The sequence below is a fragment of the Perognathus longimembris genome, chromosome 4 (assembly GCF_023159225.1).
Source record: "Perognathus longimembris pacificus isolate PPM17 chromosome 4, ASM2315922v1, whole genome shotgun sequence".
NCBI classification, from domain to species: domain Eukaryota; kingdom Metazoa; phylum Chordata; class Mammalia; order Rodentia; family Heteromyidae; genus Perognathus; species Perognathus longimembris.
Window position 1 is genome coordinate 84,046,584 of NC_063164.1, and position 21,987 is coordinate 84,068,570.

Consider the following 21,987-nt stretch of genomic DNA (forward strand, 5'->3'; position numbering starts at 1 on the left):
TTTCAGTTTCTTGATGATTGGGGTCAAACTTGGACTTCATGCATTATAACCAAGTTTTAATGGAAATATTACCTCTATATAATTTAGAAATAAGGCTAAGAACTAGAGACTCACAGTTTGAAGCTAGCCCAGGCAGTAAAGGCCTGGGAGACTTCAAAATACCAGTAAAAAGCCAGGCTGGCAGTGTGGGTCAAGTGGTAGAGTGACAGCTGAACAAGCAAGCCAAGCAATACTCTTACTTCAAAAACCCAGTACTGGCAAAATGAGATGGTAATGTAGGCAATTTGAATTTACATTTTCAAATATGAATTATTTACCTAAAACCCAATAATTTATTTAATCTCCATATTCTTTTATGACATTTTAGAAATAAGTATTAAATATGCATATTTTAAAGATAATTTTACATTTCCCTCATATGTACTAAAAATGGATTGTTTTAAGGTTCAAAATTAATTGTACCCAGAAGCTAGTGGCTTATACCTGTAATTCTAGTTACTCCGTAGACCAAGATCTAAGGATTGTGGCTCAAAGCCAGCCTAGGCAGGAAAGTATGTGAGACTTTATTCTGTAGTTAACCACCAGAAAGCCAGAAGTGGAACTGTGGCTCAAGTGGTAGAGTGTCATCCTTTAGCAAAAAAGCTCAGAGACAGTACCCAGACAGTACCCAGTTCAAGCTCCAGGACTAACACACACAAAAAAAGTTATTCAAATTTTCAGAGACTAACTTGAAGCTATGTGAGTTTTATCTTTTTTAACAAATGTGGTAGATTTTGTTTTATAAATTGTTCATAAATAAGATTTATGTAAGACTTAAAATTAACATGAGCAAGTTTGATTTTACTTTTTATGTAATTTTATAATTTTGATATTTGATTTTTTGAAAATATTTGAGGGAAGAGGTTGTGCAGGTGAGGGTTGGGTGGGAATGTTGAAAAGGGTGACATTGATCAAGCTATATTGAAATCATAAACTGCTTTGTTAAATAGCAACTCATTTGTACTAGTTAAAATAATTAAAAATTATTAAAGAATATTTGGTCATTATTTGAACTTATTGTAAAAATCTATTAGAGTATTACTAGTGCTTTTTTCTCATTAAATCCACCAATTTGAATATGATGTTAGTACATTGCATATCTAGTTGAATAATGAAATTTATCATGTTTCCAAAGCTCAAACTCACTACTGGGCCTGAAGAGCAGTGCATTTACTTGAATTAAATATGTTAATTCTTAGATTTAAAAATTGTAGATTTATATTCTACCATGTTCTCTATAATTTTTAATATAGAGAATATATATAGAAATATCTTGGTTTTAATGAATGTGGAAGAAGGAAGTTAAAAAAAAGAGGCATTTTTTTTCTTTTCCAGTAGTAAGATCTAGTGCATTAGCATACATTTATATGTGAAGAAGAAATTGTAGACATTATTTGCATTATTAAAATTTAGGCAGTCATTCTTAATAGATTCCTATCTTGCAATAAAATTTCATAAAATTAAAAAGAAAGAATATAGCAAATATTGACTCAAACCTTCCCATACATAACAGCTTTCTATTAGCTATAACTTATTTGAAATTTTTCTTAAGACATGTCTTTCTGGAGTCTTTTATAGCATTTTTTGTTTTACGGTTATTTTGGAAATCTACTCTCTGGGGTGTGCGTGTGTGTGTGTGTGTGTGTGTGTGTGTGTGTGTGTGTGTGTGTGTGCGCTGATCCTGGGACTCAAACTCAGGACTTGGGCACTGTCCCTGAGCTTCTCCCCTACTCCTCCCCCTTCCCCAAACCTAGCACTCTACCACTTTTCTGGTAGTTCATTGGAGATAAGAGTTTCAAGGAGGGCTGGGAATATGGCCTAGTGGCAAGAGTGCTTTCCTCATATACATGAAGCCCTAGGTTCGATTCCCCAGCGCCACGTATATAGAAAAGGGCCAGAAGTGGCGCTGTGGCTCAAGTGGCCGAGTGCTAGCCTTGAGCAAAAAAAATCCAGGGACGGTGCTCAGGCCCTGAGTCCAAGATCCAGGACTGGCCAAAAAAAAAAAGAGTTTCAAGGACTTTCCTGCCCTGGCTGGCTTTGAGCTAGACTCAAGTCTAAGCCTCCTATATAGCAAGGATTATATGCATGAGCCACTGGCACTTGGCTGAAATATACTTTCTCGCAACAAAAATGATGCTATTACTTTCATTGGAATAATATTTGGGGTATGTTAGGTAGGACTACAACCCAAACATGTAAGGGTTTTAAAGAATGTTAACTAAGGGCAGAGAAGTAACATAATGCCTTTTAAGTCCTAAAAGAAGCAGCTTTGAATATGTACCAGCATATGTGTCAACATGCATTACCTCAGCCATCCCCAAGCTCTTGTTCAGTTCAGAGAGAGCAGAACAAGCCACAGAGATCACTACAGTGGCTTTCAAAGCCTTTGTCTTCTGTATGTTGCTCACTATGTCTTTAAGTGAGATAGTAATATTAATACTATATTTTTCTTCTGCATGTTCTTCTGGAGTTTGAGTACAGTGAGAAAATCATAGATCTTTGTTAAGTAGATTTTTTCAGGGATTAAAAAGCAGTTACCATTTTAAAAAAAAGGCATTTGTGGTGGTAGTGCTAGATGATACTTAGGCTCTCCCGCTTTTCTGCTAGAGGGTAGAGAACGGTAACAGACTAACCCTCTCATATATTTTGTTCATTAGTGATAATAGAAAAATGGGAAAGTAATATGTTTCATTGTTTATGAATTTATTCATCTAATGATTTTATTCTTCAAGCATTTTCTTTGAACATAGTACTATATATAAAGCTGACATTGTACACATGTATATATTATATGTGTATATATAAAGCCACATTGTACACATATGATACATAAATGTGAAATGTATAAAAATAGTTCTATGTGTATAATCTCATAATAGTAACATAAAGAATATTACAGAGTTGTGAATTTTAGAGATAAAAAAGATAGATCAAAGATTACTTTATCTCAGTGGTTCTCCACCTTAGGTGATAAAACCCTTCTAACCACATTCTCTCACCACATGGCCAGGGCCCTTTTTGTTGTCAGAGTGAATGAGGAACTCTGTTGGCCTTTAGTGGGTTTGAAATGCCCTGGAGTTTGAATGTCCTGAATTATAATGGACAGGTCACTTACATTAACTATTGGTCAGATCAAAATACCAGTAACAGCATGGTTAGAAATGTGTATGTCCTATATGTTCTATATATGTGAAGGTTTCCCTGCATATTCAACTGTTTGAGTATCCACTTTATGTAGAATCTTAGATACATAGAAGGAAATATTATCAGAAAGTAATGTCCTTATCCTAGTAATGTTGTTCATTAGATCTTCACATTTTCCCAAGGCCACTGAACCAAGATTTTGGATCCTACTTTATCCTATATGAGAAATGTAAAATTTTAAGAGAAATTGAGTTTCAGCAGTAGTGCTTCTTCCTATTTTTTCCTTTTTCTTCTGCTTATTCCTTCCTTTAAAATGTATTGTTTGTAATTGTTTAAAATTATTTTGTTTATCATATTCATTACTGAGGTATTTTTAAAGTACATTTTTTCTTTTCTAGGAGAATATCAATCAGCAAAGTGACAATTCTAGGTTATGGTCTTTTGACCACAGATGCAGAGACTTTGATAGATGCCCTGAGTAATCAGAACTTCAAAGTAGTTATAGTGGATGAATCACACTACATGAAGTCTAGGACTGCAACCCGCAGCAAGATTTTATTGCCAATAGTGCAGAAAGCCCGAAGAGCCATTCTTCTTACGGGAACTCCAGCTTTGGGAAGGCCTGAAGAGGTATTAAAATTTTTATACTTTGGATTTTTAAAGGATGAAAAGGAAAACCGAATCAGTCAGCTGCTTTACAATTTTTATTTTCAAATCAGATTCTTCATATGACAAAAGAATACATCAGGAATCTCTAGATAGCTATTAATAATTAAATGCATCTTTTATTATGACTGGTTTTTGTCTGTTTACACTGAAACCTTAGAGATGCTTGTGTGTATAAGATATAGCTTTTCCCTTTATTATAATGTCTCTATAGTTAGTGCAGTAATATTCTTCACATCTACACGACATTTTTCCATACCTCAATCTTTACTTACCCTATCGATTTTATATAATAAGCACTTTACTATTGGGTTATCTACTTTATATCCTTTATATAGCATTACGGAATTTGTCTCTGCTTTTCTTTCACTTCAAGACACACATTTGTAAAGGTAGAGAGAACTAGAGCCTGTGTGTAGACTGAATGAGATATGTGTCTTTAAAGGAAGAATAAAGCACTTGTTTCATCCCCCACCTAGCTCTGTCACTCTAACAGATAGACAGAATATGGATTATAGGAATGATGGGTGAAACTTGTAAAAAGCTATAAAGGTTAGCATTCATAAAGTCCTGTCTACTAATAAACACTGACTTGGGGCTGGGAATATGGCCAAGTGGCAAGACTGCTCTCCTCTTATACATGAAGCCCTGGGTTCGATTCCTCAGCACCACATAGATAGAAAACGGCCAGAAGTGGCGCTTTGGCTCAAGTGGCAGAGTGCTAGCCTTGAGCAAAAAGAAGCCACAGACAGTGCTCAGGCCCTGAGTTCAAGGCTCAGGACTGGCTCCCCCCCAAAAAAAAACAACAAACTGACTATATTGAAACAACAACAATAGGCTTCTGTTTTAGAGTTGCTAGGAGAAATAAGGAAATAATTGTTTTGAAATGCCTAGTCATTTGTCTTATTTCTCAGCCCATTCTTTTTTTTTTTTTTGGCCAGTCCTGGGCCTTGGACTCAGGGCCTGAGCACTGTCCCTGGCTTCTTCCCGCTCAAGGCTCGCACTCTGCCACTTGAGCCACAGCGCCGCTTCTGGCCATTTTCTGTATATGTGGTGCTGGGGAATCGAACCTAGGGCCTCGTGTATCCGAGGCAGGCACTCTTGCCACTAGGCTATATCCCCAGCCCCTCTCAGCCCATTCTTGATTGTTAAGCCAAAGCTGGATAACAGCTATTATCATGCAGCCTCTACCATTAATATCTAGGCTCTGCTTTAAAATTCCTTCCTTAGAAATGTTCAGAGACTTGTTAATACTAATTTTTCCAAGAACCAATTTTGTTTTTTTTTTAATGTTATTCCTGTTTTCTTTTTCATATACTTATACAATATTCTTTATTATATTCTTCAACAATATTTAGCTTGCTCTTCTTTTTCTAAGTGGAAAGTTAAGTAAGATAGTTCTTTTTAAACATAATCAGGAGCAGCAATGAAGTCCTGCTTCTGCTGTGGTTCCATCGGTTACTTAGGAGTATAATGTCATATGAAAAGAATGTAAAGTGCCAGCTCTGCTTTGTAGATCACTGACAGTTCCTTAAGAGTTAAAAGACTGATGATGGTTGGTAGCTTACACCTGTAGTACTCACTACTCATGAGGCTGAGATCTGATGATTCCAGTTCAAAGCCAGCCAGGGCAGGAAAGTTCATGGGGCTCTTAACTCCAATTATCTACCAAAAAGCCAGAAATAGAATTGTGGCTCAAGTACTTGCCTTGAGCAAATAAGTTCAGCAACAATGCCCAGGCTCCAAGTTCCAGTCCCAGGACTGGCGCGCGCGTGCACGCGCGTGCACACACACACACACACACACACACTTTAAAAAGTTAGAAGTACTGTATGAATCAAAAGTTCCAGATCCATTCCAGATCCATTCCTGTGGACTCAAGAAAACTGAAGACATGTTCCAGATTTTTTGTGTGTTTACATAGCTAGAAATTGAATCAAAGACCTTACTCATGTTAGGCCAGCATTCTTCCACTTAAGCTAACTCTTTTGTTTTTATTTATTCATTCATTCATTTGTTTCTTTCTTTATTCATGTTTTTTGGTAGTACTGGTGTTTATATTCAGGGACTTGTACTTGCTACATAAGTGCTCTACAGGGTTTTTGAGACAGGTGTCACTAGTATCTTTGCCCAATCTGTCCTTGAACTTGCTACTTTCTTGCTTCTGACTCCTGAGTAGCATGGGTTACAAGTATATGTCAGTATGCCAGGCTACAAAGAAGTGTTAATGTTAGCATTATTCATGATACCCAAAAAGTGGATGAATGGATAAACTGTGGTATATCAATACAATGGAATGTAATTTGGCCATATATAGGATTATAATACTATAGATGCTGCAATGAAGATGAACTTTGAAAACAATATTCTAGGGGAAATAAACAAGATTCAAAAGCCTAACATACTGGGGCTGGGAATATGGCCTAGTGGTAAAGTGCTCACCTTGTATACATGAAGCCCACATATATGGAAAAAGCCAGAAGTGGTGCTGTGGCTCAAGTGGTAGAGTGCTAGCCTTGAGCAAAAAGAAGCCAGGGACAGTGCTCAGGCCCTGAGTTCAAGCCCCAGGACTGGCAAAAAAACAAAACAAAACAAGACAAAAGCCTACATACTGAATAATTCTGTGTAACTACCTGCAAACGGAGGCAGTGCAACAGGATACTAGGCTGAACAAAATTAGAAAAATAGACATAGATAAATAGAAAATGGGAAAAACCAGGTGTCCCAAGGCGATCCTGCATTTGGTCCCCAAGTTCTCATAAGCAAGCATATTTATTTGAGTTCACACAAAGAAGGTTACCATGGATATATGCAAAAAGTAAAGCAATTACAATTAGAACTAAAACAGTTTGTGAGAGAATCTTGTTCCCTTATTCTTTTGAGACAGGAGACTGCAACCCAGAGAAAGTCCAGGCATGATGTTCATTTATCTAACCCAAGGTTAAGCTGGGAAGGTCTTTTCATCTAGCCTACAATGTCCCCAGCACAGCTGCCAGCCTAAGGAAAGCAGGGGAGGGGCTTCAATCCAGTCTTCTTCACTCTCTCCAGAGCTGTTTTAACCCATTCATGGCCAACTCTAAGCATTCCAAATGCTCTCCAGGTGGCATCCATCCTCTCAAACTTTCCAGGTTTCACAGTTCAGCTTCAAGAGTTCCCTACAATTCTTTTTTTTTTTTTTTTTCTTCCAGTCCTGGGCCTTGGACTCAGGGCCTGAGCACTGTCCCTGGCTTCTTTTTGCTCAAGGCTAGCACTCTGCCACCTGAGCCACAGCGCCACTTCTGGCCTTTTCTATATATGTGGTGCTGGAGAATGGAACCCAAGGCTTAGTGGCAAGAGTCTTGCCACTAAGCCATATTCCCAGCCCCCTACAATTCGTTTTTATATGAAATATCAGGTATAGACAAATTCATGAAAATAGAAAGATAAATGCTTACCACAAATGGGTGAATGAAAATATAGGACTTAACTGCTAATGGAGATAGATTTCTTTTGGGGGTGATAAAAATATTCTAAAAGTAAAGCTGTGCACCTGTGGCTCGCATCTGTAATCTTAGCTGAGATCTGAGCATCACTGTTCAAAGCCAGCTTGATCAGGAAAGTCTGGGACTCTTATCTCCAACCAACCATCAAAACGCTGGAAGTGGAGCTGGGGCTCTTGTGGTAGAGCACTAGCCTTGAGTGTGCAAAGAAGTTTAGGGACAGTGCCCAGGCCCTGAATTCAAGCCTCAGGACTGGAAAAAAAAAAAATTCTGAAAGTAGATGGCGGGGGGTGGGGGCGGTGTGTGTGACTCAGGAACAACTTTGTAAATATATTCAAAGCCACTGAATCGTATACCTCAATCAAGCTGTTAGTTTTATAATGCCTATTGAAGTAACAATGAGGAACTACTATGTACAGCCTATCAGAGTTGTAAAAATGAATAAAAATAATGATACTGTTGATGGAAGTGGCAAACTGAGACAGTCTTTTTGTTGGCCAATATGGTAACATCCATCAAGGTTTAAAAAACATATTATCTTAGAGCTTGACTGGGCGCAGTGGTTCAACAGTTGTATTAGCATGCCATACATGCAAGTTTGATTTAAGAAAAGAAAAACATATACACTTTAAAATCAACTGTTTTATTTCTAAAAGTATATTGTACAAAATAAGTCTAATAAAAATGCAGATATAGATTGATATCATTGATAAAATAGATATATATGTAATACTTGTCCACCAAATTATATGAAGTTATTTTTAACTGTATAAAAACTATAAACAACTGTATATTCTATATCAAAGTTTTAAGAAACTTAATTCTGCCCAGTGTCAGTGTCTTACATCTGTAATCCTAGCTACTCAGGAGCCTGAGATCTGAGGATCATGGCAGTCTGGGCAGGAAAGTCCATGGAGATTCTTATTTCCAATTAACTAGCAAAAAGCCAGAAGTAGAGCTGTGACTCATATGGCAGAATGTCACCTTTAAAGGAAAAGGCTAAGGAGACAGTGCCTAGGCTTTGAGCTCAAACCCTAGTACCTGAACAAAACAAAAAACAAAAAGGAAGAAAGAAACATAACTCTTAGTCTTGAATGATGTTTGGGATGGGGTAGGGTGGAGAGGAAGCCTGGGTCTTGGAGGAGTATATTCTCTTTTATATTTTTGTCATATTACTAATTTGTTTTATCATCATAACAATTTACTTGAAAAGTTACAATATATTGAAAATGTGCTTTATTACAGCTTTTCATGCAGATTGAAGCTCTCTTTCCACAAAAATTTGGAACATGGACTGAGTATGCTAAAAGATACTGCAATGCACATGTCAGGTATGTCAGACTATTTTTCATTAGTTCACATGTTTACTACTAAGATTAAGCGTTAGTAGTCATTCTTTATTCCAATTTGTAGACTTGTGATAGCTCTTCAGTAAAAGCTTGTATGGAGGAACTACATGTAAAATCAGTAAAAGGAATACCTATGTGTGGTGTTTCATGCCTGTAATCCCAGCACTTAAGAGGCTCAATGAAGAGGACTGTGACTTCCAGGCCTGCCTAGGGCTATGTAGTAAAGTCCTGTCTCATAATCTTAAAAATTTTTAAAAATAGCAGTTAATTTTTTTTGTTTTTACTTTTTTATCTTTCACTTTTTCTGCCCTTGAAATTATTTTTATTGACTACATATACATGCAGATTATATACAAATTGAAGCACAGGTGCTTTTTCCATCCCTGTCTTCTAGTCAAACATTTTCCTTTTCAGTTACCACTATTGACAGTTTCTTGTTTGTCCTTCTGGCTACACTTTGAGTCCGAACAGTCATGTATGATTGTATAGGTGGAATGTCATTCTGATGTATTTCCACCTATATAGTAGTATACTATACATATTGTTTCTGTATTGTGATGTCTTCACACTAGATATTGGAAGTCTTCCCATAACAGTTCCTGAAGAGCTTTTCCTTTTTCTTACCAGTACTGGGGTTTGAATTCAGAGCCTTGTGCTTGCTCAGCTTGCTCATTCAGCTGGTGCTCTCTAGCTTGAGGCACACATCTCACCCTGATTTTTCCTGGTTTTGTTGGAGATGGAGCCTGTAGGATTTTCCTGCCAGGGCTTGCTTTGAATCACAGCCTTCCAGATTTCAGCCTCCTGAGTAGTAAGGATTATCGCACCTAGCTTCCTGCTATTTTAACATTCAATTTAAAGGCTGCATGTATGTACCCACTGTTTGGAGTTACTGATTCAGTTCACTCTTGTTTGTAGTATATAGATAATGCAATAATGAGTCTCTGCACATGTTCAGAAGTAGTTTGACAGCATGAAAATCTAAACTTAGATTGCCTACATTTTATTTTCACATTTACTGTTTCTCAGATCTTTCCTTAAGGAAATACCTTTTTTTTTTATTTTTAAACAGTCCTAGGGTTTGAATTCTGGGTCTGGTCACTGTCCCTGGGCCTCTTTGTGCTCAAGGCTAGCTCTCTACCACTTGAGCCACAGCACCACTTCCAGCTTTTTTGTGTGTAGTTTATTGGAGATAAAAGTCTCATGGGAACTTTTCTGTCCAGGCTGGCTTTGAGCCTTAATCCTCAGCCTCCTGAGTAGGTAGGCTTGCAGGCATGAGCCACTGGCACCTGGCTTAAGAAAAACAACTTTAGCTTCTCATTCCTGAGTGTCCTTATCTCTAAAAGCAAGTATAATTGTTCCTGCTTCACAGTTATTAGACTTATATTTAACTTTATACTTAACTCATATTTATAAAGGTGACTTAGAATGAACACTTAATTGTGAGCTATTATAATCTTTCACATTATACAGATGGGAATAAATTTAAGATAGATTTAGAAAAGTGGAATTCCTGGTTCAAAGGTATGAACAAGTTATGCTCCATAGAAGTTACATTTCTACCTGCTGTGTGTGTGAGTTTGTCTCTTTTCCCACAACTTAAAAGCATGATGAAATATACCTTTGTTTTAATGTTTAATCCTCTCCTCTGATAACTGTTTTAATATATATTTGTCTCATGGTATTACATACAGTTAAATATTTTTCTCGTGTATGTAAATCATTTGTACTTTTTACCATTGATTGTGTTCTTTGACTTTCTAGTAAGGACATATAGCTTTTATTATTTATAGTTTGGAAATATTTACACATAAAAATCATCTCCTTTATGTAATATGAGTCTTTCATGTCATCATTTACAATTATATATATGTATTTTTTCCTTTCTTCAGTTTCTTCAAATAACTCGGTGTGGTCATTGTATTCTAATGCTTTTTAAAGGACTTCCAAGTACAGACATAGAAAGAATACTCCCAGATGGCTTATACAAAACCAATCTAGCATTGATACCAATATCAGACAAGGTAATTCCCCTAAAAAAAGAAAACATAGACTTTATTCTATAAAGGACTATAAATTTATGAGTACAAATACAAAAATCTTCCACCATTCTAGTAATTTAGTAGAATCTAGAAACTTAAAGAAACTCAAAAATTCAGATATATTACCTATGTACAGATATAATTTATGTCAAGAATGCAAGGATTATTTATTTCTATGTATCTGTTCTTCTATTTATTTTTGAAGTGGGGGCTCTTTCTTTGTTACCCAAGATTGGGTATAAACTTCTGAGCTCCTCAGCCTCTCTATTCACCAAAACTTTAACAGCCCATATCCTGTGCATGTTCATGCATGTTATTATCATATGTGTTACCATATATACATATGTGTGTATTATTCATATATAATATACTATACACATAAAAGCATAAATTATATGCATAATATATATGCATACTTAAAATACATCTTTAGTAAACAATAAAATATTAAAATAATAAATTGGTTACTAATAAGTGGACTGGTTAATAATTATTATATCCAATGCAGTAGAATATTAGTATTAAATGAATTCCAAAGGTACATTATTGAAGGAAAGGAAATTTAAAAATTTTTTCTATCTTTTCTTTTTAAGAAGTTTTTGTACACAGAGACACATGAACAGGTTTTCTGTGGATATTCCAGACTGGTCATCATGGTAGAGTGATGGCTTCTGGTCCAGCTAACAACCATTAGGCTTCTTTGTAGAAGCCATAGATTACTGTAAAGTCCCCTGTGCATGCTATTATTTCAGCTATTTAGCCTTAGTGATTCTTGCACTGTAGATGCCAAAAATTACTCCATGCAAAACATAATTACTGAAATAACCTTTAGGCAACTAGGACAGCCTAAGTGTTCAATACACTTACTTTTGTTTGTTTATTTTGATTTAGTTCGGTTTGGATTTATATTGTGGCTTGAACTCAGTGGCATCACACTTTCCTGGCTGGTTTTGTACCACTTGATCTATGGATCCAGTCCATCATTTTGCTAGTTAATTGGAGGTGGAGTCTCCTGGACTTTGCAGCCTGAGCTAGCTTTGAACTGTGACACTTTATATCTATCATCTAGAGTAGCTAGAATTACAGCTGTGAGCCACTGGCACCTGGCTTGCTTTCTTAGTATTAGAGTCTGTCATATGAAAACGGAGGTATATAAGTATCCTTTTCTTAAAATTATAAACACTGCTTTTAAGAAAGATTCATCTTTCTGAAAAGCTATATGATAATAGAGATTGTGTTCTTTTTTCTGTTTTCTAAAGAAAGATATTTCAGGGATTAATATTTTGCCTCTCAAAAGGCATTTTCTTTCCAGTTCCATATAAAAATTTTTGTTTTTTCTTTACTTCTTTGCTTTGAAAGCACTGTGGTTCCATACACTCCATATTAGATCAGGACACTTCCTGACATTTTAAGTTAGTCTGTAGAATGTTTTGTTTTGTTTTGTTTTTGCCATTCCTGGGGCTTGGACTCAGGGCCTGAGCACTATCCCTGGCTTCTTTTTGCTCATGGCTAGCACTCTACAAACTTGAACCACAGCGCTACTTCTGGCTGTTTTCTATATATGTGGTGCTGGGGAATCGAACCCAGGGCTTCATGTATATGAGGCAAGCACTCTTGCCACTAGGCCATATTCCCAGCCCTGTAGAATGTTTTTATTCTATGAAGTTGTCATTTTCACACTATAATTTAGCAGAATGCAAATTATGGTTATTCTGCTCTAGACTCATTTTATATTTGAAATGTCTTATAGCTATATTCAAAATAAAGTAAAACTTTTCCTTTCTTAGATTTATTAAATACTTTAGTAATGACAATCAGAAATATGCTAATGCAAATGTAGTGACTGTATCCAATTTGATTTGAGAGCCTCCAGAGAAAAGGATTACTCAGCTGGAACATCCTTTATCCAGAAATGCCTGACGTCAATCACTTTACTGCAGTAACTTTAAGGAAGTTATAATTTAAAAAATACTTTGGGGAAGGAAGCACACTGAATGATCCATTGTTAGATTTAGAAAAGACGTTAGAGTTCATCCATTCATCCTCTATCATTTTGTGAATACTTTGTGAAGTTAAATGATTTGCCCTGTTCCTAACATTTTCTTCATTTTTGGCACTATTAATGATATACAAAAATAGCCATTTTAATACTCTTTATTGAAAAGAACATTTTAAATAAGGAGAAAAGAAGATACTGTACTTTTTCTTCAGCACTGTCTTAAAGTTCTCACTTGTGCCTAAAATAGAGGTTATGTCTATTCCATTTGGAAATGGCTAAAATCTCAGAGAAACAGTTACTCTGTTGGGTGGCAGATAGGAATTTAAAGAATAATTAGATAAACTTAATAGGATAAGTTCTGCACTTATGCTTGGAAAATCAGCTTTGTGGACAAAAGGTTTGAAAACTTATCAATAATTGAATTCAAAGACTATCAGTTTTAATAACTCAAGTTGGAGTAAGTTCAGTTATTACTTATGGGTTGTATGAATTAATCAATTCATTCGAATATATGCCAGGCTAAGTGCCTGGCATCAGATATGCCAGCCTACAAGACCTTCATGGCCCCAGTCTTTACTAGGGTTTCTTCAAGTCAAGCACTAACCAAGTAGTTACTGTTGTGATGAGTGTCATAAAAAGAAGTCTACCAGGGCAGAATGCATCAGAGTAAATTAATCGAGCCAGCAAGTAACAGTGCCTATTTGCTTTTCAGGAAGAGGGAATTTATTGTGCTAGGCCCAAAGCAATAGAAATTACTATGCCTTTGAGTAACTAAAAACAGTCCAGTTTAGCTAAATAAAGAGGAGTTCAAACAATGAGAGTTAAGCAGAGGTCATATTATATACTGTTATTCATCATGATGGCAATGGGGAAGGCATTGTAGGATGTTTTCTGTTTGTTTTTATTGTGTTTCATTTAGAGTAAAAAAGCTAATGGAGAACATGAGGCCCTGAGTTCAAGCCCCAGTACTAACAAGAAAGAAAGAAAGGGAGGGAGGGAGGGAAGAAAAGAAAGAAAAGAAATGAAGCAAAAAAAGAAAAATGTATGAAAGAGAAAAACATGATTTAGAGTTACAAGTTTTTTTTGTTATTTTTATGACAATATTTTTACATGACCAAGATTATGAACCAATAAAAGTATATACAAGGAAAAACCCCTTTACCTATTTTCTCTCTGTACAGGCATTTATTATGTAGGTTTTAGTATCTCTTCATAGGAACTGTGCAGATTCATATTTTTAAGATATTAGTTTATTAAAATATTGTATTTTACTTTGTTCTTTTGTCCTTTTATTGTATCCATAAATAACTTCACTCTTATGATTGCATGGTTTTGTATTGTTGGGGAATATACACAGTTTTGAGAGTGGCAGGGAATCGAAAGAATCATTTTCATCTTGAAAGGGAAGAATAGACATGTTCAGAGAAATGAAGTAGAGTTTGAAAGTTGACATGGTCTGAAATTTTGCCCAGTGGGGACTGAGATAATGGCATTAGTATAGGACTTTGAACCATACTAAAAAACTATTTGGGAACCTCATGAGCCACCAATGCCTGATTCAGCTGGCTTTTTTAAAAAAAAAATTATTTATTAACGGACACTGCAACAGATCTGTAAACTTCCAGCAGGTCATACAAGTATATGTATTTTTGTAGTAGAAAGTCTTCTCTTAAGTTACAATTCCCCCTGTGATACCCAGCAGTCAAATGTTGTCCTGAAACATACTTACTAATAGATCCATTCAAGATTGGATTTTTATACCAGCTTGTGGTTCATGGACAAGAAAAAAATTCAGTGTAACTTGATAAGAACAAAGGTAACATGTAGACTTCATAATGACAAGGAAGTGAGGAAAGACATGGAAGAAGTAAAGCATTCAGTTTCCTGTAAGCTCCTGATGAGATAGGAAATATAGAGTGGGTATGGATGAAAAAGTACCTTTGAAGGATGGGGTAAGTAGAAGACAAATTTTTTAGTTTGGTTTGGTTGTTGCTAATGTTGCTTAGACTTTTTTTTAGTTCATAATGTAGAGCTAATTTTATTAAGTGTTATTATTTATTTGCTTTTAATGGAAATGGAGTTTGAACTCTGGATGTCACACATGCTAGGCAGGCACTCTAACATTTGAGCCATGCTAGAGCTAATTTTTGAACTACTTATAGCAATGAAAATGGAATATTTGGAGTAGAATTTTGAAAGTCATTGGAAATGACTTCCTAAGGTCATCTCCTATGCCCTAAATTAAGGATTTAAATGCCATTTTTTATGAAGCATTTTAACAAATGAAGAGACAAAAATAATGAGAAAATTTCATATTCAGCTTCACAAATGTCTAAGATTATTGATTGCCTACTATATTTAAGACAGTATTTCAGAACTGGAGGCAGTATGAAGATGAGTAAGACATAGTACTTGGTCTTATGAAACTTATAGGAATTTGGAAAAAAGAAGACCTTAGGCGAACAAGTCTTTAAATGTTTAAAGACTTGTCATGTCTTAAAAGAATTAGATTTTTGTCTTTAAGTCCTTTTAGGACAAAACTAGTATCAAAGGGTAGAACTTATTAGGTAAGTAGATTTTTGCAGAATGTAAGAACTTTTAAAATATACATACTTACATATACTTACATATGTAGAACTATAACAGTAAGAGCAAAATAAAAAGGTACTTACTAAGCTAGTGTTATTTCTACTGTTTCTTTCCTTCATATAGCTAATACTTTTTTTGTTGTTGTTTTAATAGGGTATGAACTCAGAGCCTCACACTTATTCGGCAGGTGCTCTTCTACTTGAGCTATACCCTCAGCCCTTTGTGCTTTAATTATTTTTAAGGTCAAACCTCACATTTTACTCTAACCTTGGATGGCAGTCTTCCTACCTATGTCTCCTGGTAGTTGTGATTACAGGTGTGCCCCCACTACATCTGTCCTTTTTATGAGTTGGAGATCTCACTAACATTTTTGCCCAGCCTAGCCTCAACTGAGATCCTCTTTTTTGGTGGTGGTGGTGGCAGTGATGGTGGTCGTGGGGCTTGAACTCTGGACCTGGGTGCTGTCCTTGAGCTCTTTAGCTCAAGACTAGCACTCTACCACTTGAGTCACAGCGCCACTTCCAGTTTTCTGGTGGTTAATCAGAGATAAGAGTCTTACTTCTGGCTTTGAACCCCAGTCCTCAGATCTCAGCCTCCTGAGAGGCTAGGATTCAGAGCCACTGGTGCGTGGCTCTGAGATCCTCTTGATCTCTGATTTCCAAGTGGCTGTGATGTACAAGCCACCCTTCCTGGCTCATATAGCTAATACTTTTAACATAGTTTTGATCTATCCTAAATGCAATGCCATCATTTACTAATTTTCACTTAGAAACACATTGTTTTGTTTCTCAAACTTTTCGCCTTAGAGATACATTATTGCTTTGGGGAAATGAAGCATATTTATTTCAGTAAATCAAACCAAAAGATTTTTTGAAATAAGTAAAAATCAACTGAAACCTCTCATTGATAATCATTGCTAATGTGTTTTAGTGACTTTTACTCTAGGTAGCTTTTCTGCTGAAATACAGAAGGATAGATGTAGATAGACAGACAGCTAGGCAATTTTATATACATAAGACCACATTATATGCATTATTTTGTAATAGGTTATTTTTCACCTATGACTATTTTGAGTTTAAACCTTTTTTGTGATACTGAGATTAAAACTCAGGGCCTCAAGCTGAAGTGGTTGAGACTTTGCCACTTGAGCCATGCCTCCAATATTGTTTTTTGCTCATTATTTGGAGAGGGAGCCTAGCAAACTTTTCTTCACAGATTCATCTCAAACCAGATCCTTCAGATCTCAGCCTTCTGAGAAGCTAGAATTATAGTTATGAGGTTCAGTTACCCAGCTAGCTTTTTTTTTTTCTAGTCTTGGGTCTTGAACTCAGGGCCTGGGCACTATGCCTGAGCTTTTTTTGTTCATGGCTAGTACTCCACCACTTGAACCATAACCACTTCCAGCCTTTTAGGGTAGTTTTGTTTGTTTATTTTTGAGTACTGGGGTTTGAACTCAGGGTCTTGTCCCAGCATGGGCTAGCATGAACCATAATCCTCTGATCTCAGCCACCTGAGTACATAGGATTTTGAACATGAGCCACTGATGCCTGATTTGGCAACCTATTTTTTATTAAAGGACACTGCAACACATCTGTTAACTTCCAGTAGGTCTTACGAGTATATAAAATAAAATAATATTTTTTTCTTTTTTTGGAGTCTCCCTCCCACAGCCTTCTGTTATACTTCAGTCTAGATTGGGTTTTCTTTAGGAATGATGCAAAGCTGTCATCCTGAGTTTTCTTGTGTAGTTACATTCTGTTAGATCTGTAGATCTGGACTCTGTAACATTTGTTTCCTTATTCTTTGATGTTTTAAAGATTTTATTGGCGAAAAATTCCATATATGTGTGTGTATAGATACATAGATAGGTAGATACATATTAATACCATAGTATAATGATCTTTTCTTCCTCCATATATTCATTACCCAGTTTCAACAATTAGCCCTTACTACAATCTCTTCTTTAAATGTTTAGTGAAACTTAACTTTGAGTCCACCTGGTACTATTGTTGTTCTGAAAGCTTAATACTTAGTGACTGAATTTCTTTTTTTTATTATTATTATTTTTTAATGTTTATTGACAAGAAGATGAGCAGGAGGGTTACAGTTACATAAGTAAGGTAGTGAGTATACTTGTTTGTTTTTTTCTCAAATTTTTATTATCAAACTGATGTACAGAGAGGTTACAGTTTCATACGTTGGGCATTGGATACATTTCTTGTACTGTTTGTTACCTTGTCCCTCATGCCCCCCTCCCTCCCCCCCTTTCCCTCCCCCACCAGGTGTTCAGTTTACTTACACCAAACAGTTTTGCAAGTATTGCTTTTGTAGTTATTTCTCTTTTTTTTACCCTGCGTCTCTCAAATTTGGTATTCCCTTTGAATTTCCTACTTTCAATACCAGTAAACACGGTTTCCAATATACTCAGATAAAATTACAGAGATAGTGTAGGTACAACCATAGGAAGGTGATACAAGAACATCATCAATAATAGAAACTACACATACACATAGGACATTGAAAGTAGTTACAACTGTGATATATCAATTGTTTCCATAACATGGAGTTCATTTCACTTAGCATCATCTTATGTGTTCCTAAGGGTATAGCTATTGGGCCTTGTGATGCTCTGCTATGGCTTGCCTAAACCTGTACTAATTATTCCCAATAAGGGAGGCCATAGAGTCCATGTTTCTTTGGGTCTGGCTCACTTCACTTAGTATAACTTTTTCCATGTCCTTCCATTTCCGTACAAATGGAACAATGTCATTCTTTCTGATAGAGGCATAAAATTCCATTGTGTATATGTACCACATTTTCCTGATCCATTCATCTATGGAGGGGCATCTGGGTTGGTTCCAGATTCTCGCTATGACAAATTGTGCTGCGATGAACATTGTTGTGCTGGTGGCATTACTGTGATTTTGTTTGTGGGCTTTTGGATAGATACCCAACAGTGGGGCTGCTGGGTCATAGGGGAGTTCTATATTGAGCCTTCTGAGGAATCTCCATACTGCTTGCCAGAGTGGCTGAACCAGTTTACATTCCCACCAACAATGAAGTAGGGTTCCCTTTTGGCCACATCCCCTCCAACAATTGTTATTATTAGTTTTCTTGATATATGACATTCTTGCTGGGGTGAGATGGAATCTCAATGTTGTTTTGATTTGCATTTCCTTTATGGCCAGTGATGTAGAGCATTTTTTCATATGTCTATTGGCCATTCTCATTTCCTCATCAGAGAAGTTTCTTTGTAAGTCTTTAGCCCACTTGATGAGGGGGCTATTGGTTCTTTGCGGTTTTGTTTTGGAAGAAGGTAATTTTTTTAGTTCTGCATATATTTTAGAGATGAGGCCTTTGTCTGTTGAATGTCCGGTAAAGATCTTCTCCCAGTCTGTGGGCTTTCTGTTTATCTTGAGAGCTATGTCCTTTGCCGTGCAGAAGCTCTGCAGTTTGATGCAGTCCCATTTGTCCAACCTTTCTTTGATTTGTAGCCTTTCAGGGTCTTTGTTAAGGAAGTTCTTTCCTGTGCCAAGGAGCCCAAGTGTTTCTCCTACTCCTTCCTTTAGTGTTTTCAGGGTGCCTGTTTTGATTTCAAGGTCTTTAATCCATTTGGAATTGATTTTGGTGCAGGGTGATATATAAGGATCTAGTTTTAGTTTGTTGCATGTGTTGAGCCAGTTTTGCCAGCACCACTTGTTAAAGAGGCTATCTTTCTTCCATACTATTGTTTTAGCTCCTTTATCAAAGATTAAGTAGGCGTAGTTCTGTGGGTTCAATTCTGGGTCTTCAATTCTGTTCCATTGGTCTTCAGGCCTGTTCCGGTGCCAATACCAAGCTGTTTTTATTACTATAGCTTTATAATACAGCTTGAAGTTGGGTATTGTAATTCCTCCAGCACTGTTCTTTCTGCTTAGGAGTGTTTTTGCTATTCTAGGTCTTTTATTGTTCCATATGAATTTCTGGATTGCTTCCTCTATTTCATTAAAGAATGGTGTTGGGATATTAATGGGTATTGCATTGAATTTGTAGATAGCCTTTGGCAATTTGCCATTTTGATTATATTAATCCTCCCAATCCAGGAGCATGGGAGGTTTTTCCATTTTCTTAGTTCTGACTTAATTTCATTTTTCAAGCTTTTAAAGTTCTCTTCAAAGAGGTCTTTCACTTCTTTGGTTAAGGTTATTCCTAGGTATTTTATGTTTTTGGGGGCTATTGCAAAAGGAGTTGCTTTCCTGATTTCAGCCTCGGTCTTCGGGTTGTTAGTAGTGACTGAATTTCTTTCATAAGTATAGACCTATATAGTTGTCTTCTTTCTTCTATGATTTTTGGCAGATTGTGATTTTTCGGGTAATTGATCTATTTCTTCTAGTTTATCAACCTTTGGAGCATATAGCTATTCATAATAGTGTTTTATTATCCGTTTAATGTCCATGGATTCTACCGTTGTATGTCCTATCTTTCATTTGTGATACTAGTAATTTTGTCATCTCTCAGTTACTATGACTTTTAGAGGCCTATTGATTTCATTGGTCTTTTAAAAGAATCACCTTTTTATTTTATTTTCTGTGTTGATTTACTGTGTTCAGCTGTGTTGATTTTAGCTCTCATTTTTATCTCTTCTGCTTTTATAGGATTTAATTTGCTCTCCTGTTTTTACTTTCCTAAGCAAAAGTGTAGGCTATTTCTTAAATTTATTTTTTGTGCCAATACTAGGGCTTGAAGTTTGGGCCTCACACTCTTGCTCAGCTTTCCAGCTGAGCCATACCTCTCGTTCTAATTATTGCTTCTATAGCTTCTTTCCTTTTTTTTTGGCTAGTACCAATGTTTGAACACAGTCTTGTGCCTCTTGGCTTGCTTTTTCCACCAGTACTCTACTACTTGAACCACACCTTCAGCCCTCTTCCTCCTTTTTAAATAAGTTGGATAAGAAATGTATTCACTGCCTTATGTATGAAACTGTAACCTCTCTGTACATCACTTTGACAATAAAGAAATGAAAAAGAAAATATGTTCATTCAATGCCGTAAACTTCTCTTTGTGTGGTGCTTATGTTGTATCTCATACTTTTTGAAAAGGTATATTTCACTTTAATTCAGTTGCAAATATTTTCAAATTCCTAAGATTTCTCTTCTTATATGTTACTTACAGATGTATTTTTAAATCTCCAATAATTTAGAATTTTCCATTTTCTATTAGTACTTTAAATTCCTTCATGATTTGAGAATGAAAATGTATAATTGCTATTCTTTTAAACTTATAATTGCTACTCTTTTAAACTTAGTACAGTATGTTTTGTGACCCAGGATGTGGTCTATCTTGGTGACTGCCTTTTTTGTGAACATGAGAATAATGTACTACCTGCTGTTGTTAGGTGAAGATTAGATCAATTTCACTGATGGTAGGACTAGAATGGCAAGAGATGGAGTAATAATTCACAACTCTCTCATATAACTGAAGAGAATTTAACTTTTTGAAGAACTCGATATTGTTAGCATATGACATTTATTTCTTCAACTTTATATATGTTTGTAACTGTGTAATGTTGACTTTGGTATTACATTTACCTCAGAATCCTTTAAGAGTTTTGTAGTTTAAGTCAATTAAGAAGGCTTGGAGTATATCTCAGTATTTGAGAGTAATAAAATAAAACAAAACCCTAGCAGTTAAAACCTTGTGCACATTCTTGTCTTAATGCACAATAGAAGTTGTAGTATTTATTACTCTTTGGGGCCATTTTTTTGTTTGTCAGTTGTGGGGCTTGAACTCGGGCCTTGAGCTTTTTGTGCTCAAGTAGCACTCTACCACTTTGAGCCACAGCTCTGCTTCTGGTTTTCTGGTAGTTAATTGGCAATAAAATTCTCATGGGCCTTCCTGCCTGACTTTGAACTGAGACCCTCATGTCTCAGCCTTCTGAATAGCTAGGACTACAGGCATGAACCACCAGCACCTGACTTCTTTAATTCTTTTTTTGCCAGACCTGGGGCTTGCACTCAGGGCCTGAGTACTGCTCCTGGCTTCTTTTTGCTCAAGGCTAACACTTTACCTCTTGAACCACAGTACAACTTCTGGCTTTTTCTGCATATTTGGTGCTGAGGAATCAAACCCAGCACTTCATATAGGCCAGGCATGCACTCTACCACTAGGCCATATTCCCAGCCCCAGCACCTGGCTTCTTCTGGGCCTTTTCTTATGTGTTTTGTATTAAAGATTGAATTAAATAAATATTAAATATATATTTGCCCCAGGACTTAGTTATATGTGTATGTACATACACTTCATAGTAGCTATAATATATATTTATGAGGAAAGTGGTCACATGTTTTGTTTCTCAACCCTATCTATCTAATGCCCATTTTACATAATAAATTTATGGTGATCTTTTTATGCTGAAATGAAAGTCATGGGCATTATAGTATATATCTACACATTATTTTTTTTAAAAAAAACTTGTAGTATCTCATAGTAAGCCTATACAGAATTGTATTTTGTCCCTACAACCTTGAGTTCTTGATTGTTACTACCTATTTTTATACATAAAAAAGCAAATTCATGCCTTGGAACCTACTGTTGTTACATTATCCTTCTGTCTCTGGTCTACAGAAGCATTTCTCTTGTCTTTAAGCTCAAACATGAATTTTTGTTTTCTTTTCAAATTTTATCCATCCTTAATTTAAAGCAGG

At 36.0% G+C, this 21,987-nt stretch overlaps 1 protein-coding gene across 8 annotated transcripts in view; it reads left to right on the forward strand.

The window, feature by feature from the left end:
- Zranb3 (zinc finger RANBP2-type containing 3) overlaps positions 1-21,987 on the forward strand; it is a 207,078-nt gene that overhangs the window by 110,124 nt on the left and 74,967 nt on the right. For 7 of the 8 annotated variants that reach the window (XM_048345569.1, XM_048345573.1, XM_048345575.1 and 4 more), the window contains 2 exons: positions 3,582-3,813; positions 8,574-8,659. In XM_048345569.1, coding sequence (XP_048201526.1) covers positions 3,582-3,813; positions 8,574-8,659 — 318 coding nt within the window. The remainder of the gene's footprint in view (positions 1-3,581; positions 3,814-8,573; positions 8,660-21,987) is intronic. The other variant, XM_048345577.1, reaches the window with a different exon arrangement.